This window comes from Acomys minous, assembly GCF_964271855.1.
Source record: "Acomys minous genome assembly, chromosome: 12".
In the NCBI taxonomy this organism is placed as follows: Eukaryota; Metazoa; Chordata; class Mammalia; order Rodentia; family Muridae; genus Acomys; species Acomys minous.
In genome coordinates, this window is record NC_140493.1 from 36417826 (window position 1) to 36439452 (window position 21627).

The window sequence follows — 21627 nt, forward strand, 5'->3', positions numbered from 1 at the left end:
AGAATGCTTAATAAATAGTCATTTTCTTAATAAGAAAAATGTGTGCTATTTCTTGATTAAGTTGCATTCTTGCACACCTCTATTTCTTAATACAGGTTGCTACTTTGGCCTAGAATGGCCTCGTCACTTAATCTCCCTGGCAAGTGCCAATATATTTATGAAAATTCGAGTCACATGACCCTATGACCTCTCCTGACCTGCTCATCCAATAGTGAGCAAGGGGCTCGCCTTGTTGCGTTCTCAGGTCTTCTGGAACTTTTCACACGGCTCTAGCCCTTGTAATGCTTCAAAAGCAGAGATTGGGTATCCACACACTCTCCAGAGCTCTGCAGTCTGCCTGGGATGTAAGAGGAAAATAATCACACTTTGCCAAATGTGCCTCTGGGCACCAAGAGATTTGAATTTTAGTTTTTCCTTGGTTACTTTAAGCTCTCATTTATTCATCTATAAAACAAGGACTGTTGGACTATCACGGTAAGGCTAAGAGTCTGGATTCTAGAGTCCAACAGAACCCAGACCTTCAAGGCAAGCCTCAGCTTCTTGACAAGACTCATCTCTATGAAAATAAATAGTTCTTATCACAGAAGGTGAATAGGACGACCAAATTACATAAGAGATAAATTACATAAGAGAGTAGCCAAGTGCTTAAGTAGCCAAGCACTTAAAACATAAAATGAGCACACACACACACACACACACACACACACACACACACACACACACGCACGCGCACATACGCGCTACCAATTACTCAGTTCATGAGAATAAGGTCTCCATCACCTCCCCTGACATTCTCAATGTCTTACCAAGTACTGGGCATAAGATGGGTGCTTAGCAGTAATATAGGTTCTATGGGTTCTAATAGCTATTTATTTTTTAATTCATGGAGACATTAGATCAGCCTGTAATGTTGCAAACCTCCCATTCCACTTTTCTCTCAGTCCTCAAGAGATAGTATGCAGCCCCTGTTCAGCAAAGCTGTGTTATTTCTAAACACCATTTTGAAGACAGGAGAGCAACCCCATTAGTGACTACTCAAATGGAAAGTACTAAGTTGAGTTTCTGCTGAGGAACTGTTTGAGCACGAATCTAGAAGGAAGTTTATACTTGTTCCTGGAATGGCGAGGCAAGGGTTCCCAGCACAGTGGCCTCTCTGGAGAGGAAGTACAGCTGCCACTCCTACGGTTCCCCTTCAAAGAAAGCAAGAGCTAGTGAGACTCAGCAAAGTCAAAGCAGAGAGGAACTTCCCTTCGGTAACAAAGAGCGGGGAACACACAGCTAGCATTGCCGTAAGTACCGCGGAGAGACTAGGTAGATGCTTTCCCCTCGGACTAGGAGCAAAGAAAGGATATGCTCTCTTGCCTCCTCTGTGCTATTGTCATGTTGCTGCCGGTGTGGATGCTCCCGGAAAAACGTCACACCAAGCGAAAGAAGCTTGTTACAAAGCTGTCTGCTATATTATCTCATTAGAAGAACCATTCCCAGTAGGAAATAACTTGGGGTGGGGGGGGGGGGTTCAGGGCCTGAAACAGTGTGAGAAAGGTGGGGATACCTGATAGGAGCTTGCGCTTGCATATGATGAGATACTCTAAAATTACATCATGGTGATATTTGAACATTTCACACAACAAGGCTAGATTGTCATTTGTAGGTGTTCACAGATGATGTCTTTAAAACACATACAGCAGCAACAACAAACTACTAGCAGACTGGCAGACTGGTAGAGGAGAAAGCATGTATGATCCCAGCGTTTGAGAGGCTGAGGTAGAAAAATACCAAGTACCAAGTCATCATAGGGCACATAGACACACACACACACACACACACACACACACACACACACACACACACACGCATGCATGCATGCATGCACACACAAGCCAGTGAGATTAAGTCTGTAGAAAAGAAAGTTCCATAGCATTTGGTTCACTTGATTCACAGAGAAGCAGCATTAACTTTGATCCTAGCTCTGAAGTCTGCAAATTCAAGGTCATCTCCAGGGTCACCTCCCTTACCCTGTGTCCCTAACAGCACACAGGAGGAACAGAGCATTTCATCTGGGGTGTGCCCCTCTATACCCAGGTCCCGACCACGAACTTCCTGAGGCTTTTCTCAGAGCCCTTTCAGCCCTTTCAGCAGGCTTCATGGCTCACACTACTGTCAAGGACAACAGCCGGTAGGAGAATCCAGTTCTTGCCTAAAAAACCTGATGCTTAATGGCTGTGAAGAGTTAATCCCTTTCCTCTATTCACAGATTTAGAGTAGACTGTTCCATACTGCCGTCAGTTCTAAAGCACCTGTGACTGGAAGAGGAAGGCAGCTCAGACAGCAGAGAGAGATTTAACTACCGTGGGTTAAATGTGGATTTTTGTTAAGTGGATAAATACATGAAGAACATTGGAGGCGAATGAACCAGAAGCAAAGAGTGGGAAATACGAGGGAAGGGCAGACACGGCACCATCAGCGTCACGGAGATAGACCTCAACTGTGGTAGCTTCAGGAAGGGCTTACGATTTATACAGATCATCTTGCCTTGTGTCCATGAAGCTTTTATGACATTATCAATGTCAAGAGGTGTGAAAACATCAAATATACCAGGCGATATTCCTGAGGTCCTGTCCATCTGTAGTGGGAAGGTCATCCTTTCTCTCAGAGTCCCAGTGAGGATTAAAAGGATTAGCAAATTCTCACAGACTGGGGCTACATGGAGGTAGGCCTGCATCTCTGCAAAGCAGGGGAACTCATAAGCGTGTGATCAGCGTAGCAGGAACCACAGAGAAACAAACCTCAGATCTAGGCTAGCCTTGTTGTGACCCCAAAACAGAAGTAGCCATGAGCAAGTCACAAGGACTTTGATGTGTCATTTCACAACTCCTATGCCATCAGAAAGTAATTCTGGTCATTGTTAAACAATTTCTCTAAACTTGGGGGAAACAAAGTTTTACAAATTCTTATTATACTGATTGAACACAGACATAGTAAGCGTCCTTCACAAGGTTAGATAATGCTTACGAAAAGCTTGCTCAGTACCAGGGTTCCTTGGAATCAGGAATAGTAAGGTAAAAAAAAAAAAACAAAAAACAAGAAAGAGACAGAGAGAGAGAGAGAGAGAGAGAGAGAGAGAGAGAGAGAGGAAGGAAGGGAGGAAGAAAGAAAGAAAGAAAGAAAGAAAGAAAGAAAGGTAGAAAGTCTTAATTGGGAGATAAAATGAATTAGGCATTTTGGGGCAATGCAACAAAATATTAATAAGTGGTTGGTTTGTGCATACAAGAAATGTATAAGTCAGAAGAAATTGTTTTTGATCAATGCCTTATCAGACAGCATCTGATCCTCATTAGAGGTCCAGGTCCTCATTAAAGAGTGTCTTCTTGCAGTGACTGCACATGACAGGAAGGGTAGGTTCATCTGGGGACTGCTATAAGGGAGAAGTGGTAGCTGCCTGGTTCCTGAACCACAAGTTTAAAGTATGTTCTTGAAATCAACATTCCAGTGAGTAGCTAGCTGCCATTGCCTGAATTAACTATAAACATATCTTGACCAGGTGTGGTGGTGCCCAACTTTAATCCCAGCACCTGAGAGACAGAGGCAGGCCGACCTCTCTGATTGTGAAGCCAACCTGGTCTTCATAGAGGGTTTCAAGCCAGCAAGGACTATATAGTGTGTGACCCTGACTCAAAGAACAACAACAATAATAAAATGTGTCTTGACAGGGTGAAATTAAGTTGAAATTGAGACAGAGACAGAGACAGAGAGATTAATCCATCTGGGACAACCTTCTCGAAATGCACATTCTTGTTTAAACATTCGTGTAAGGAAAGGCCAATGTTAACAGCGTCTTCTGCAAAAGGCACCTGGGAGTTCCGTGAAAAGCAGACTCTACAGGTGCACATACTTGACTACAGTACTCAGTGACCCCCAACTGACCTTAGGGTCCTTTAACAGGTGATGACTACTCACCTCGGCTAGCGGCACTTATTTCTGCTGAGCATGGTGCTGCCCGGATACCTCTGGGTGTGTCGTGTTAAGAGGTCACTAGTAAACTAAGAACCCTAAGAGGAACGTGATAGGATGAAATGGATTGTGTTTCTATTACACTCTCTAGCCACTAAGTCACTCGCTCATGTGTTCGTCCTACAAGCTTTTGCTGAGTGCTAATACATGTAACGCACTGCTGATACAGCCTCTGCCCTCTAAGTGCCAAAATGGGGCGCTTTGGCAAGAGAAGAAATACAATATTGAGTAGTGGGTAGGAGAGCAGCCTGATATGCTCAGGGAGGCCACTGTGGCTGGATGGAATAGAATGGAGAAACAGTAAGAGCCAGTGTCACAATGGGCATTGGTCCACGCAGGACTTTGTAGGCTATAATGTGAGCCTCATGGTTCCTGTTGAGTATGATGGAAGACGGAGCTGATAAACAGTGAGATAACTCCTCTTATAGAAAAAAAAACCCTCAGTAACTGTCCAAGAATTCCTGTGCAATGTCTCAGTTTAGAGGACAATTTAGCTGCATCTAAGATCCTTTCCAACTTATGTGCTGCTTCTCTCTCTGTAGAATGCTCTTGAGGAGCCCATTTGTCTCTCATTAACAGCCAGAAAGGAGTATTGAAGGCAAACTAAGCAAACAGAATTGTTTCTTTTTCTTGGTAAGAGGAAAGGAAGGACTCCTTCACCTTCTTCTTCTTCTTGCTAATCCATTTCCTGGAAGAAATCCATACAGAGAATAGAATACGTATGGATGGAGAATAGAATACTGGTATGGCCTGTTGACCTATGTCCATGAAAGGAAAGGGTTGAATAGAAAGGAGAAAGAAACACCTTTCATAGAATCTTTTGATAGAGGACAGGTCAAGCAATGTCCTTCTAAACTGATCTAGAAAACAAGCACAATACAAGGTGACTTTGCATTGCCTGCCCTAGCCTGAGAGCTCTCTCACCGTGCCTTGTAAACAGTAAGCCTGTATAGTTATTAAATCCAACAGCTTCAGGTTGCCAGCAGAGTATTATGCAAGAGGGTGCAGAAGTTCTGGACCTTCCTCTGTCCAGCTAAGCTTCTGCTGTTCTTGGGAGAAATGTTATACAACTTGCTAATTACCAAAATCCTGGGCTGTCAGCCTTGGTCAGGATCAGAACTTGGATGCTTACTGACCATGTGGCCTGGAGTGAGTTGGGAAACCTCACTAGACCTCCAGCTCCTCATCTGAAAATGGAAATAACCACGGCGACCTTTTTTTTAGACTGTTGCTTTAGAGACTGAATCAAGTTGATTGATCTGTGTAACGTCAACAGCTCCTGACAATGGCTGCCGTTAATGAAGGCCCTAGAATGTATCAGACACTGAACAGAAGTGGTCTCACTAAGCTCTTACAATGACCTTGCAAAGCCCTATCAGGGCTTCAACTTATTTCCAAAGGCATAGAGAAGTTAAGTCACTTGCCCATGTTCACACACCCAGCAAGGGACAAAGGCAAGCATTCAAACGAGGGTCTGCCTAAGCAGAGGGCAGCACGTTCCTTATATTCTCCTTAATAAAATTCCCCCAGCCTTTCATGAGGAGGGAGAGGGAGGGTGAGGGATTGTTTGTGAGGACTCGTGACAGCTAGGAATCAGAATTCGTTCTGTCCAGGGTAATTTCTCATTTTGCCTCCACAGCAATTCAGGGTCATTCTCCTGGCATGCCCTTTCTCTATCATCTGACTGATGTGGCTGGACTTGCATGCCTCCTAAGACAGAGGCTTGAGTAAGAGTCAGTCACACTGGTAGCCAATAGGCTGTGGTGACAAAAGTCAGGCTTCTATCCTATCCTCAGTCCCCTCTCCTATGATGACCCTGTTTTGCTGTTGTTGTTGTTGTTGTTGTTGTTGTTTTGGGGTTTTTGTTTTTGTTTTTTGCCTCAGCTACAACACACTCTGGGATGCCAGTACTAAGAACAGGGTCTCCAACTGCCAGAGCTGGGAGTGACCACTCAGTAAAGCTTTATATCTCAGGCACATCTCATACTCTAACTTTAATAATGGCCATATGCTCAGTGTGACCCTATGACATGAGTGCTCCCAGAAGTGTTCTGGGACATCAGCAAGTCATCAAAGGCCCCACAGATACCTGCACATGGAGCTTTCTCAGCCACTCCTGCTGGTTGAGAAGAGACTCGGGATAAATAAGTACACCAAGTGGTGTCAATAAGAGTGGTGACTAAAGAAAACAAGATGTTACGTGGGATGGCAGCCTGGACCCTGCTCTAGGGCTGCACCGGTGAGCCTGTCAGAATGATTACCATTTGCAATTTGAAACAGTTTGCCCATAGTCAAATTATGTCAACCAGTCAGTGATAGAGTAGGATGCACAATTAGACAGTGGTGAAGTCCACGGATCAGACGCCAGCCCGAATGCTCCCTCCTCACAATCCCCCTCCTCGCCATGCCATCTCCGCTGCAATGATATGAGTTGAAACGCTCCTTCAAGACAAGGACTGCACCTCTGTCGTTTAAAAAGGGTTCTACAATATCTGACACAGAGAGAATTGAGCTTCTCACGTCTCGTTCCCCACACAGAAAATCAAACAGATGAAAAGATGGCCACGGATTCTAGCTATCAGCCCTTCTCACCTTCCTCTCGCAGTGGAGAGATGAGAAAGTTGGCAATGTCACAAATACCATTCTCGGAGGAATGGCAGGTTGCTGGCATCCGCCTAACCTCAACTCCCAATCAAACGTGTGACCTGGGCACACGCATCTGCTAATCTATTAGACTCTTGTTTGCCAAACAATGAAGGCAATCTACAAGTGATTCGTGTGTGCCCAGCATGTTAATTGCTGGCTGCCCTGCTATGGAGTAAAAGGGGCATTGTGCTGAATTTGATGAGCTGGGACACTCTCTCGCATTGTCCCAACTGCAGCCTAACAATGCTTTTCTCAACAAGGCTGGGCCCTGGTGCACACAGCTGCACCAAGGGCTTTGGCTTTGGCGTTTACATGCGCAGCGTGGCATCAGAATGTGTAAGCAAAGACTTGACTGTTTCATCCCATTGTCCAAGCGGTTGCACGGCTAAAATATAAATATTTGAGAGTGTTTATAATTGTTTAAAGATGTAATGAAAAGTAGGCAAGTCTTAAGAGTTACAAACACAGAGACTGTCAGCATGCACAAGACCTGTGCAGGTTCAAAGCAGACAAAAATCACAGCACGGACACAAAGCCCAGCCCTGGATGAAGAAGCTGTTTGTAATTGGTACCTGCTAGGAAAGGCAATCAGTTTCCCCCAAAGGAGTGTCATTGACTATAGCAACTGCACACAGGGCAGATGCCATGGCCAGGAGTAGTTGGCCAACACAAGCAAATTCCGTGTTTGTATGATTTTTGCTTTCTTTTTGTCTTATAGGGTTTTGTTTTCTGTTTGATTGGTTTTTGCTTGTTTTGATTTTTTTTTTCCATTTGGGTTTCTGTGCTTGTTTGTTTGTTTACTTGTCTGGAATTTGGGTGGGTAGGGAGGTGAGAAGGATCTGAGAGGAATTGAGGCAAAGGAAATAATATAATGAAAATATACTGAATGAAAAATTAAATCCAAAAATTTAATTAATAGAAAAAGAATCAGCTTCAGTGTCTTTGCTTACTAAGTGCCTGAGTTTGGTAGAAATGGCTTCCTTAACCTCTCATCTCATCAAGCCTTTAGTTCTGAGCCAAGAGAGGCCTTCCCTGACCACCCTGCCCCCTTTTTCATATCTTGGTTTTGATGTCCCCAGGCCCTCACCATATGTCTTACAACACTTACCTATTTCCTGACTTGTGTGTGTCCCCACTGGACCAAAAAGAGCCAGGCTGTGTCTTCCCATTACATCCCAGGCCTTACACAACACTTGGTGCACAGACACACAGTAAACACTTGTTGAATAAATTAACGAAGGAAGTATATATTGAGGAAGAAGATAGAAAATGAAAATGTACTGTGGGGAGTCGGGGCACATGAGAAAATGAATCAGAGAAACGTCGTGTAGCCTTGGTCCCTGTGGCAGTTTAAATGAGAATTACCCCCCCTCAGGATCTGTGTGCGCATCAGGAACCAGGGAAGGGAGATTAATGGCAACAGAGACTACGCAGAATCTCAGAAATCAGACTCCGGAGACCAGACTCAAAGGTGCAGATCTAACTTTATTGTATAGTGTATAAGCCTTTTAAAGGTTGAAAAGCCAATCAGACCATCCCATGCTAGCCTCAAGCACCAGAAGCAATCAATCAGGTTGGTGTAGCTATGAGGAAATGGGGAAGGGGAGAGGTCACCTCAGGAGACCTCCATAAAGAAGGGGGAAGCAGTCACCGCCTTAGCCTTGGTTCAATTTTGAGACATCACTACTGTGCTAGGAGTCCCTGTGTGCGGTGGATCGGGACCATTTGAGGAATCTTAGGAGCAGCTGACGCTTCACTCGCCATCCTCTATGGGCCTTGAAGGCTTATCTCAATGCTCCTCACAGGTTCCCGCTCTGTTTTAATTTCAGCAGAGCTCCATTGCTACACACAAACACACAGACACACACACACACACACACACACACACACACACACACACACACGTGTTCTTGATCCCCACAGCTGGTGGCACTGTTTAGAGAGGTTTAGAAGGCACAGCCTTATAATTTCTTTTGAGATTCATTTAGTCATGCAAACAGGTAGTACTGTTATTACCTATGATTTTGTGCGGGGAAGAAAGTAGGTACAGAAAGTTAAGTGACAGAGCTGTGATTTCGACAGTATGGCTGCAAAAAGCTGAGTGCTCAGCCACTACTCCATCCTATCAGGTTTATCTTAGGGATGGATGCACTTTTGGGATGGGTTCAACACAAGGTTTCTCTGTAACAGTTTTGGCTGTCCTGGACTCACTTTGTAGACCAGGATGGCCTCAAACTACAGTAATCTGTCTGCCTCTGCCTCCGGAGTGCTGGACTAAAGTCATGTGCCACTACCCCTGGCTTGGGAATGGATGTACTTTTAATCAGAAATCACAAATTGGTGTTTTTGGTTTTCTCATTAACATAAGGACAAATTAAATGCACACTCTACCTCTTGGATGGTGACAGTCTGAACAGACAGTTTGGCATCAGTGGACTTACTGTGAATTCTAAGAGTTGCTGAGACTCTGTCCAAAGACACTTATCCTCTTAGGTGTCCACTTTGTTCATCCTACACATGAGAATGGCAATAACACCTTCTGTAAATGCAATAAAATATTTTTTTAAAGAAAGTGATATTGTCACCTCAAAGAAAGAAAGTACATAAGTAGGTACACAGAGAGGTAAGCAGCTCAGCTTAGATCCCAGACTCACCAGCATGGGTACTAATTACGAGTGGGGACTCAAGCACCCAGCAGAATGTCTCAGTCTTAGGAACTCTGGGGCAGTTGGCATGTTAGCTTACTCATCCTAGATGTGATTTTTTCATTCCATTTTAAATTTTTGTTATTTTTTATTTTATGTATATGGTTGTATTGCTGGCATGCATATCTGGACACAATGTGCCTAAAACTGGGGTAACAGATGGATGTGAGCTGCCATAAAAGTGCTGAGAATTGAGCCAGGGTTCTCTGGATGAGCAGCCAGTGTTCGTAAGCACTGAGTTCTCTCTCCAGCCCACTTATTTTCTTGTTTATATGTTTGTTTGTTTGTTTGTTTTTGCTTGTTTGAGAATGGATCTGTTTCTGTATCTTGGGCTGACTCATGACAATCCTGTAGCATCAGTCTTCTAAGTGATGGGATTACAGTTATGAGATACCACATCTGTCATTACTTTCTTAAATGTATTCATTGGCATATCCTATCTATTCATAATATAACTCATAACATTTTCGCACATGTGCATAATGCATTTCAATCATATTCAGACCCCATCACCCTCTCCTGTCTCTCATAGTCTCTTAATCTCTTTCTTCCTTCAAACTACACGGGGGAGGGCCTCTTGTGTTCAAAGCTGACCTTGAACTCTTCATGTTGCTGAAGATGATTTTAAACTCCTGATCCTCCTGCATCAGTCTCTCAAGTGCAAGGATTATAGGCTAGGATTATAAACCAGTTTACGTGTTGCTGGGGACCGAGCCTAGGGCTCCACACTGTACATCCCTAGACTCTGTCGTTCTTTTCTATTTCTAAAAAGCCCTTTCTAAAAAAAAAAAAAGTTGGCATTGTGAGAAAGTTCCTTCTTTTGCTGTTTTCTGTCCTGCGTGTGTGAAATAAACTTTGACTCGGTGTTTTAAAAAAAAGCAAAACAAGCAAACCAATAAAGCAAGACTAGATTTGGCCCACAGGCTATATATAGTTTGCTAACTCTTGGTTGTTTGGGTGTTTTATTTATATATATATTTATTTTTAACAAGCAATTCTTTTAAATGTGTGTGTGTGTGCGTGCATGTGTGTATGTGTCTGTGTGTGTGTGTGTGTGTGTGTGTGTGTGTGTGTGCCTGCGCACGCGCGCATGTGTATATGCGTGTTTAGGTCCAGATCCCCTGGAACTGGCATTACAAGAGCGTGTAGACTACCTTGTAGGCTTTAGAAATGGAAGCCTGGACCACTCAAGAGCATCAAGAACTCTTAACCATTGACCCATCTCTCCAGCCCTGCCATGCCTTGGTTTTGAAGACCTTCAGGAGATAATTGATGTAAGCGCTTTGTATGACCCCTAGAAGACAAGCCATCAAAAGCAGCTAGTCCAAGTGTAGTTCTAGTGCTTTTAAGCTGGGTACAAAAAGTAAAGTAAAACCCCAGCCCAAACCAAAGGCATGTAACCTTGCCACTAGCCTCTGAAGTGTTACAAAAAAAAATAAATGACACCTTTCGTATAGACTTATGAGATATTGACACATTTGATGCATTATGAGTCTACTCTCTAGTTCCTTACAGACACAGTAGCTAGATACAAATGTTTAATATTTCTAATAATGGAAAAGTATTCTATACAAGTATTCATTGTTTATATTGAAATTACCTGTAACATCTTGAGATTTTGTTTTTACTACATCTGATGTCCTCTCGGTAGAGCACTATGGCTCCCCATCTTGAAAACTCTAGTTTTGTCACACCGTGGGGATAATCAGCACAGGCAACATTTTGTTCTCAGAGGAAGGAAAGGAATTGCATTCTTATGGAATTAACCCCAAGGTTCAGAACTAATAACTCCCCTGGGTGGAGGCCACAGAAACACTGTGAGACAACCCAGGGTTTCACACTCCTGGGTGCCAAGAACAAGCTTAGGTCACCCAAGGAAAAAGTGCAATAATCTTGCATTTGTTCCTGCTGATTAAAGTCAAGCAGCTTCCAGGAAAATGTTAGGCACCCCTCATGTCACCATATTGAGTTAACATGTGAACAGTATTAATGATGGAAAAACTCAACTATATCCAATCTCTCCAAAGTTTTACAGTTGGCTTTGTCAGCAATCAAACTGTATACTACGGACGCCTAGCCTATCAGTCACCAAATCCTTTGAGTGGAGAAGCGATAATCCCCATTGCAAACACTGTCAAGTTCAAAGGGAACTGCCAACATAAGAATTCTTTACAAGTCGTAAGCCATAAAACACTGGCATCTGATGCTCACGTTTGAACGTCAGAAGCTCTGGTGACTGAAAACAAATGTTGAGTTGAATGTTACCAGACGAACTACACTCAGGGTTAGGATGATGTCAGAAAAATTTGGGTTGCTCATCTACAGGTGTCGTAGTAAAGTACTACAGGAAGAGATTGGACCAAGAGTGGAGAGGAAGTGACTTTGGAGTGCCTGGCTCTAACAGGGCATCTATTCCATTCCCTGTTAGGCTCAAGTAACATCTGGAAAAGAGGGCAGGAAGTCCGAGACCCAGAGGTTGGGGGAGAGCGCTGTGAAATGGCATGGTCTTCTGAACATGACCCAGCCATTGCAGTCATGAACTCCCCGCAGCTATGATTTCCCACAGAGGACCTTCACAAGACTGTGCCCAACACTGGTTTATTAAGCTTGGGGCAGGGTGTCTCTCCAGATGCCCCACCTCTAGCACTATGGGCAGTTAATGGCTGCTAAGTAGGGATGACAATTTCTCCAGTGGTATAGCCTCTGTTAAGTTATCCATGTTCCAGTAAATAACTCCCAGTTCATGCTCATGCAAGTAATAAGATAAACTCAGTAAATCAAGAAAAGTGGGTAGGAAATGACAGTAGAAGGAGACTTTTTTTTTAAGGAGAAAAAGAGTCTCAGTAGAAGAAAAAGAGGGAGGTCATCAGGAATAGTGCTACCTCTCCTATACCCAGCCATACCACTCCTGGGCATATATCTGAAAGATGCTCCACCATACAAGGATATTTGTTCAACTATGTTCATAGCAGCTTTATTCGTAATAGCCAGGATCTGGAAACATCCTAGATATCCCTCAACTGAAGAATGGATAAAGAAACAATGGTCCATTTATACTATTGAACATTACTCAGCTATTAAAAACTTGAAATTTGCAGGCAAATGGGTGGAATTAGAAATGATCGCCCTGAATGAGGTAACCCAGACCCAGAAAGACACGCATGATATATACTGGCTTATAAGTGGATATTAGTCCAATATAGATGTCCTCTGAGAGACTCCACCCAGCAAGGGATCAGGACAGATACTGGGACTTGCAGCTGGATTCTGGGCTGAGCACTGAAAGTCATAGGGAAGAGTTGGTGGAAAGACCCAGAGGGGTCAGGAGCTCTACAAGGAGACTTCGATGCCAGGGGATCTGGACCCAGAGAGGCCTGCACAAACTGATACACCAACCAAGGACGTGGCAAGCAGAGAATCTAGACCCCTTATTCAGACAGAGCTGATAGACAGCTCATTCTCCACGTTGGCAGCTGGAGAACAGGAAGTGCCTCTGACATGAACTCTGGTGCCCAATGATTTGATCACTTCCTCTTGGCGGGGTGGCCTCATGAGCAGACAGAGCAAGAGGATGTAGGCTATCTTGATGAGACCTGATAGGCTGAGGTCAGCTGGTGGAGGAGGAGCCCCCCCTTCCTCATCAGAGGTCTAGGGGAGGGGAACAGGGAGGGAGGATGGAAGCGGGAAGATAAGAGTGAAGGAATAACAAACGGGATATAATGTGAATAAATTGTAATAAATAAAAAATTTTAAAAGACGAAGGATGACAGAGACTAGTGAGAATGAAAACGACCAAATAAAATACACCTAATTAATTAATTAATAAAAAGTGGCAGAATCAATATATTTGCACTAGCACACTTTCTGAAAACTAGCAGTGTAAGAGCAAAGTGTCAGTCAGCAGGCTGGTTTCCTCTGAGGTCCCCCTCCTTGGCTCACCATCGCCTCCTGTCCCCTGAGCCTAATCATATCCCTCCATACATGGCTCTACGTTCACATTTCCTCATTGACAAGGATGCCCGTGGTATTGGGTTAGGACACATTCAGACTGCCTACTTTAACTCCCCATCTAAAAACCCTTATCTCCAAAGTCACACTGCGAGGTCTACAGGCCTAAGACTCCAGCACATGAACTTGGAGCATGGGGATACAATTTAATCCATAACACATCTTTCATTTGGTTTGTTGAAAAGTGACCACACAGATTCACAGTACTTTCCAAATAAGGCCCTGTTCCTCTTCTGATGAAAGCATTCCACTCTCTGTAATGGAAACGCTCTTGCTTATTGAGTGTCCAAAATGATTGATTATTTACTTTAGAATAAGGATCCAAGTCCATGGCCTTCCACCTTCTTCAAACACCAACATGCTGGCCAGGGTCCATCTTTTCAGAGAATTGTCTTTATTCTGCAGCAGCTTTGTCTTCATTTCCTCATCTACTCAGGGTATAAGCAGTAATTCATTTCACATTAGTCACCAAAGCCCTTGGCCTTCAAACTCAATTATTTGTTCATATAATTTATTAGCTATTAATCCCTTCTTTCCAAAACCCATGGGTTGTTGACAAGTTGCCAGGTTAGATGGTTTCACTAAGCTATGGGTCTAAAAAGTGTATGTACAGGAACTCTTATATATAACAAAATAATCTAAAACATTCCAAAATAAAGATGAAAAGACTAAGTTGAGAGGACTTTTTTTAAAAAATCATGTTTCTTTAATGTTCAAAATCCTCCTTTCAGTCATTAACTGGGTGTGTCATTTTAGAAACTTTCAGTGTCTCATATAGAATGGTTACAGAGGTGCGTGTTTCACAATTAATCATAGCATTGCATGTTGCATTAAAAAAGTTGGAAATAGTCTAATGCCCAGCTCTGGAAATTCCCAGAAGAAACCACAAGATGGCTGTAGAATGGGGTGCAATCTCACTCATTAAAGATGGTGTTTGTGACGAATTTATAATGGCACATGGTTTGTCTTAAGTGCAAAACAGGTTACAGAAAATTAAGCATGACTTTAGTTTTAATATACAAGTGCACGAGACAATATAGAAGGGCTATTCACCCACATGTTGTAATGCTCAGCTCTAGGTAATGTAACTGTAGACAGTTTTATTTATTTATTCATGTTGGTTCTTCTTTATGCTTTCTTTCATTCAATTCTTTTGAGACAATGCATGTATCATCTATATAATATGGCTATTTTAGATTTCTTTATTTTATATGCACGAGTGTTTTGCCTGTGTATGCCTATGTGCACCACATGTGTGCCTCATCTCTGTGGAGATCAGAAGGTGAAGCTGAGTATGCTGGAACCTGAGTTATCGATGATTGTGAGCTGTTACACGGATGCAAGAAATCCAACTTGGGTCCTCTACAAGAGCCATACATCCTTTTAGCTGCCGAGCCATCTCTCCAACCAAATATCATTATTTATTTTTTAATAAACAAAACTTCCCCCTGTGAAAGGCCTTCAACAAAGCCCCATTCATTCCTCTGGGTTACAGAAGTGATTGTAGACTGCAGTACCAGGCTTCTAGAAGATAGTATTTTGGAAAAATAAATTAAATGCATATAAAAATGATTATGTACTAAGCAACATAATGTAACTGGCCATGTTTATAAAGGCCTAAGAAGGAGGAAGGGTGGGTTGTGTGAAGCAGAGAGGAGGAGGCAGAGGAACAAGGGCTGCTTGATAAAGGGCATGGTGTGACTCAGGTTAGGACTTGAGGAAATGGAGTGTTTACAGTGAGGATGTAGGATGCGGGAAGGAATATTATTCCTGGTGAAGGAAATGACATAGGTAAACACAGTGGTGTGTGTGTGTGTGTGTGTGTGTGTGTGTGTGTGTGTGTGAATCAAGGATACAAATTATGTCAGGGAGATGGATGATCATAAAGTGATAAAAAAATATATATGGTTGAAATAAAGATTGACTTGTACATGCTAGCTACCAGGAAGAAACAGTCATGCCCTAGAACTGCACCAGGAAATCAGGGCATGTGGCACCCAGCAAAGGCTGAATCACAGTGGGCTCTAAGTGCCAAGCTCAGCTATTTGAACTTCACACACAATTTTTGGCATCTTGAGTAAGAACGGAAACATGGGTGCCCTCCAGCCTCCCTGTCCTTATCCCCGGTCCTCTAGCTTTTTCTACAATAGTTGTGTAGCAAAGAACAGGTTGCCTTAGAAAGCCTGTCAGAAAACTCTGTATTGGACTTACTGAAATTTCATTTCCTGTAGCCCCTACCACATGACCCGGTCCTGTCTTCTCAACGACAGGCAAATCTAATGTCCCGTCCACATCAAAATGAAAGACATAAAAGCAGCTGTAATGACCTTCAAAGTCTTCTTTTTTATACATCAAATGGGCTGCACCCTTCTTCCTTACAGTATCCCTGCAATCTGTCATCACTTATTTTTTGTCTCCAAATGAGCTTTTGATCTGACCCGCCTCTTTTTGTCTTCCCAGCTACCATCTTGATTGGGGTCACCATCACTCCTTGATTAATACTATAGTGCTTCCAATATGTCTGCCCTATGGCTTCTGCCTCCTCCTTTTCCTCCCCCTCCTCCCTTTCCCTGCCTTCAGCCTATGCTCCATTCTGTAGACTTCGCAAAAATATGAAACAGATTTTGGCGCAGCCTTGCTGACAGCCCTCACAAGCTCTCGTTCTCCTAATTTTGACTTGCTGTGTAGTGGCTTTATATAGCATCCCATGCTCCCACTCCAGCCTAGGGCTTCTCATCCTCTACCCCTTTGGATCCTTTCTTGACTGTCCCCATTGCTCTCAACCTGTTGAGGGTACAACAGCTTGAAGGCTTCTCTCCTTTATTACCTTCGCCTTGCTTGGCCCTACTCAGCTTCTGGGTCTCAGTATGGACAGACATCAGTTCTACACTTAACCTGTCCCCTTAAGTCTGAATTAAATACTTCTTAGGTAGGTCCATCAGGACTTAAGTTTCCTCTGTCAAAGTATAATGTCAAATTAAAGCCACCTAGTCCTTGCCCAGACCATCTTTACATTGCAAAGTCCATGTGATCAATCAGGTCTGTCTTTTACATCACAATGGAGGATGCACAGTAGGTGCTCAGACAACAGTTGCTAATAATTTAATGTGTAGCATTCAGAGGCATGATGTTCTAAAGGTTGACCAATACAGACTTAAATTACTCTCATCCTCTATATTTGATACTCCAGACTTCCTTTTATGAACCTTAATTTTTATTTTAGAAGCAACATCTTACTGTTGATCTCACTGACAGATTAAATCGATAAACATTAAATACATGAATCCACCACTTCTCTCCTGAACTATCTGTTCCTTTCTCCATCTCTACATATCTGCTCCCTCATCTTCCCCACCTCTCCATTCTCCTCTTCTCCCCGCCACTCCCTTCTTATTTTTAAGTATAGCACAGCCCACGTGCTTTCAAATGCTTCATTTGAAATTCCAACTATCCTTTTAAAAATTGAATAATGAAATAACCACTGAGAGTGAACGTTACACAACTAGTGATTGCCAGAGTAGAGACGTGAGCCCAGGTCCTAAGACTCCAAGGTCATTAGCACACATTACACGGGATCCTCTCAAAACAGAAAACATGCATAATTTGATTATGCTGGCTCCTAACCACCACCTATTTCTCTCTCCCAAGTACCCACTGAATTAATTAGCCCTTTGATTAAAGCTATTTTAGCCAGAAGCCCTTAACAACTCAAGGGTATTGAAGGACAGACTTGGATGAACCCCCTAAAAGTTTATGCAAAATGCTGTGTGTAGTCTTTTGTATGGTTTTTTTCCCCTAAGAAGAGTAGTGTGTATCCAAACCTCAAAAGAACCATGGCCCCACAGAGCTTAAGAACAGCTTAAAGTTTAAATAACTCCCTATAGAATGCAATCACTAGTCACCTCTCAAAGTTTCCAAATGCAGAGTTTTCTCACTGGAAAATCAGAACCACATTTCCTCACTTGTACCCTCCCAAAGTCTCCACCACTCTCTACAGAGCTCTTGGAGGTTTTCCTCCAGCCGACTCGGAGGCCCCAGGTACCATCTCTTTCTGTGTCCTTCTGTCCTGCTGGGTTGCAGCCCAAGGAGAATTTCTTTGCTTTTATAAAGTCAACAGAGGCAAAACTACAAAAACCTTCCATGCCCGGGGAATGATAACCTAGAAGCTGGGATAGGAAAACCCTCCCAATTCAGATGTAGATTATACAGTAGAAACTGGAAACATGATCTCAAATACCCGGACATTCTAAACCCTTCCTGTTTAAAATAATTGGAAGCCTGTGACTTTTCCTGCTAATGTTGTGAATCTTTATTCTTTACCCTTTTGTAGCTCAGAAATTTTTCACATGCGCTCTTGTATCTCCATTATCTAATCCAGTGCCAGAACAGAATAGCTAGGTCTTAAGCACTGCATAAAATTTCATAAAATAGCTGCTGGCAAGATGGCTTTATGGATAAAGGCTTGCTATACAAGCCTGATGATGTGAGTTCAAGGGCCAGATCCCAAGAGAAAGTAGGGCGGGGGTACTGGACTCCAGAAATTTGGTCTATATATACACATTCGTGTATGTGCATGTGTGTATGAACACATGCACATTAAAAAAATTTTTTTTCCAAAAAAAAATTCAGAAGCATTCTGGGGCTGGTGAATATCTCAGCTGGCAAGCATAAAGCCCTGAATTCAACTCCCAGTATTATATGTAGTCATGCACACCTGTAATCCCAGCAGTCAGGTAGTAGAGACTAGAGGATCAGAAATTCATCATCTACATAGCAAGTTGAACCCAGTATAGGTACATGAAACCCAGAGAGGAGAGAGGAAAGGAAGGGAGGGAAGGGGAGGGAGATGAGGGGACAGGGGGAGAGGAGAGGGAACGAGAGGGAGTGTGGAGGAGAGGCGGGGAAGAAAAGCAGGCAGGAAAGAAACATCAATCACAAGAATTCATGGCACATCCCAGTTGAGACACAGGGCACTAGGCTGTAAAGATCAAAGGGCGAAAATAATAGTGGGGCAAAAAACAGTTGTCCTGTGTCCCATACGTGTGTATTGCCTACTGTAGGGCAAGTGACTAGAACACTGCCATAAAGAAGCGTAAGGATTAATAGTGGAAGAGAAAGAGGCTTTGGGAGAAAACGGCAAGGTTGCTTAAACCACTGTGGAGGAGGAGGAGATGGTCTGGGAAGTTTCCAAGAAAAAGTGGCTATTAGCTGCATTGGTTTTTTTTGTTTGTTTGTTTGTTTGTTTTTAATGGCAATTTTTAAAAAGTGGCCAGGTAGGAGAGCAATGAGTAAGGGAAAAGGCTAGCTGTTGAGGCTGGAGAAATGGCTCAGTGTTTTAAGAGGACCGGCTGCTCTTCTAGAGGACATGGCTTCAATTTCCAGCACCCACATGACAGCTCACAACTGTCTGTAGCTCCAGTTCCAGGGGGACTGGCACCTTCACAGTCATACATGCAGGAAAACTACAAATGCAATTTAAAAAAAAATACCAACATCATTCTTAATTAGAAAAATACAAAAATTCACTAAAGACATCTCACAAAGCCTTTCTATGACCATATTGCACTTTAGGAACACCCGACACAATACGGAGGTATGGTGGTGTGATGCAATTGATTGGACTTAGGATCACCTAAAAGACACTCCCCTGTGGACGTCTGGGTGTGTCTCCAGAGAGGATACAAAGCCTATACAGGACCACCTTAAATATGATTGACACTATCCTACTGGCTGTGATGCCAGACTGAAAAAAGGGAAAAGGAAAAATCTAGCTGAATGCTCTAGCACAACCCCCACCCCCACCCCCACCTGGCTTCCTAACTACAGATGGACCAGCCACCTCATGGTCCTAGCACCAGCCTTCCCATTATCACGGACACTATCCCGTCTAACAGTGAGCCCAAACAAACCCTCCATCCTTAAGTTGTCAGGTATTTGTTTTGTTACGGCAATGAGAAAAGTAGCCAATACCAGTAAAGACACAGATTGGGCAGTACTGGCTGTGAGCTGTGACCACAATGCCCCAACTAAAACAGTGGAAGGAGGGGGGGGGGTCTATATGCGAACAAGAAGGCACACCCAGTGGAAAGACGAGAAGGAAAGGCATGAAAGACCAGTCGCCTAGACTGATTCTACTGTGTCTGTCACGACGGGGACGCCATGAGCACGGTGGAAGAGCAGAGCTGGGATAGTGGAGAAGACAGGTTCGGGTTGTTTTTTTTTGTTTTTTTTTTAACATTTTTTATTTCAAGATGCTTTGTGGGGCAACTGACTAGAGATGTTTTAGGAGAAAGGGTGTGCTGCAGACCCCAGATATCTCTGCAGCGGTTGGAGCTGTTGGAGTGATGAGATAGTGTAGTCTGCGGGATGGCAAGGGAAGTCAGGCGAGGGGACACTAAAAGACCTCAAGCGAGGCCCTTTAAGGCATTAAGTAGTGACTCAAAAGGGCAGAAGAGAACAAGAAGGGGCGGGGGGCGGTATTACAGAACCTAAGAGTCCAAACACAAGAGAGGGAATGGCCCACTATTCAAAATGGCCCAAGAGTCCGAAGAAGAGGACTTTAAACTCTCTACAGGTTTTGGTGCAAAGAGGCTTTGACGGTCTCAGCAAAAGGTAGTCTTCAAAGTGATGGATCAAGGCTCCTAAGTATGAAGGGACAAGCAGGGAATAAGGACAGTGAAATCCTGTCACACACTCTTTCAAGAAGGAGATCAGCAGGTAGCAGCTGGTGGTGGCCTCCAAGAGAACCAGAGATTGAGAAAATACCTTGAAGAAGTGTAGAAACCCCCCCTAGTCCCGTGGAATTGTTTGTGTGCTAACTGCACTCAACAATCCCCTCGTACAGGGTGAGCCCCGCTGAGCTTTGGAAAGGTTTTTGTTTTCATTCGCTTTATCAGTGAGTAATGGCTCCCTACTTAACCTGTCAAGGTGAAACCAGACCGGGAACAGAAAACGATCTCTGAAACCCATTCACTACCGCTCCTTGCTGCCCACCTGCTCTGCTTTCTGGAGACTTCTGAGTGCAGAGCGCAGACCAGAAGCACCCGTGGTCAGTTGGGAACCAAGATCTCGATTCTTAACCAAAAGCAGCCAGATCCATCCGAGATGAACTTGTTCAAATAAAAAAGTACAAAGGGGCAGAGCCTGGCTGCTGGCATCTAGCTGCAGGGAAGGGCTTCTCCACTCGGGGGGAAAAAAAGATCTGTCCTCTCTGAGGCAAGTGTAGGAAGGAACACGGAGAACGCTACTGAAAAAGATTGCTTTAAAGTTCCCCAGCCTTGCCAAGCGCTTGTCCAACGAGTCATAAACAAGAAGGCCCGGGGAGGGCTGTCTGTCCCAGGAGGGGCAGAGCTAACAGCCCCCTGCGGCTGGCTCTGGCCAAAGGGGCTCGCTCCCTTGCCACAGGCTCGAGCTGTGGTGAGCCGAGACTCGTCCCTAGCCCCTCACTGGCTTGTTTTCCAGAAACGAGATACGCGTTTGCAAAGCCAAACAGACTCTGGCAGCGACAACTCAAAATTAGCTCCGCGTTTGTGAGCCTGGAACTCGGTCCAGCTGAGGGCACGGGAAGGCAGCCCAAGCCGGGACGGTTGTCCGGCGGCTGCTGCCGAGGCCCCTTTGCGAGGTTTGCCCCGGCTGTACCGTGCAGCCCCGGTAACCCGGGAGCCCCAGCCATGGAGCACGCGCAGAGAGGGGTGCCTACCCTACCAGATCGGCGTGGCGGCTCATGCTGCGGCGTCCGGGTGCCTCTCTCCAGCCAAGGCGCTGCAGACACGGCCTCGGCTGCTGGCCGGGGACCTGGGAGCTGAGCCCGGGACCGCGGCTCCTGACTGCGCTTGTTTGCGCTGGGCCGTTTGCTTTTGGGATTTCTCCAAGGCAGATGGAGTCAGGGGGCCCCTATCCCGGGGGACAGTGATTCCATTGGAAGCTGGCCTTTGACAGGACACACACATGACCTTTGACTAAAATGGCTTTAGGGAAGGAAAAGTGTCCGGACGTTGAAGACCCGGCGTCCAGCGCCGCCATTCACACTTCCACCCCCAACCGCGCCGGGTTAATTTTTCATCTTGCAAGCAGAGTCTGTGAAGTTCGGTGTGCATTTCCCCTTCTTTCTCTGAGATTCTTTCCTGTTTCCTGAAGATCTTGCTGCAGGACGTTCCTGCTGTGATGTTGGTGGGTCCCTAAACCAACATTTCCAGGTGAACCCAGCAGGGTACACATTTTCTAGAAAGTTCCTGCGGCACCCTGGAGAATATGACCA

General features: G+C 44.3%; 1 protein-coding gene across 1 annotated transcript in view; it reads right to left on the minus strand.

The window, feature by feature from the left end:
- ENPP2 (ectonucleotide pyrophosphatase/phosphodiesterase 2) overlaps nt 1–21264 on the minus strand; it is a 110412-nt gene extending 89148 nt beyond the window's left edge. Inside the window, exon 1 of the mRNA XM_084748266.1 lies at nt 21075–21264. Within this exon, the coding sequence (XP_084604392.1) occupies nt 21075–21095 (21 nt within the window). The 5' untranslated portion in view covers nt 21096–21264. The remainder of the gene's footprint in view (nt 1–21074) is intronic.
- Between the last annotated feature and the right edge of the window lie 363 nt (nt 21265–21627).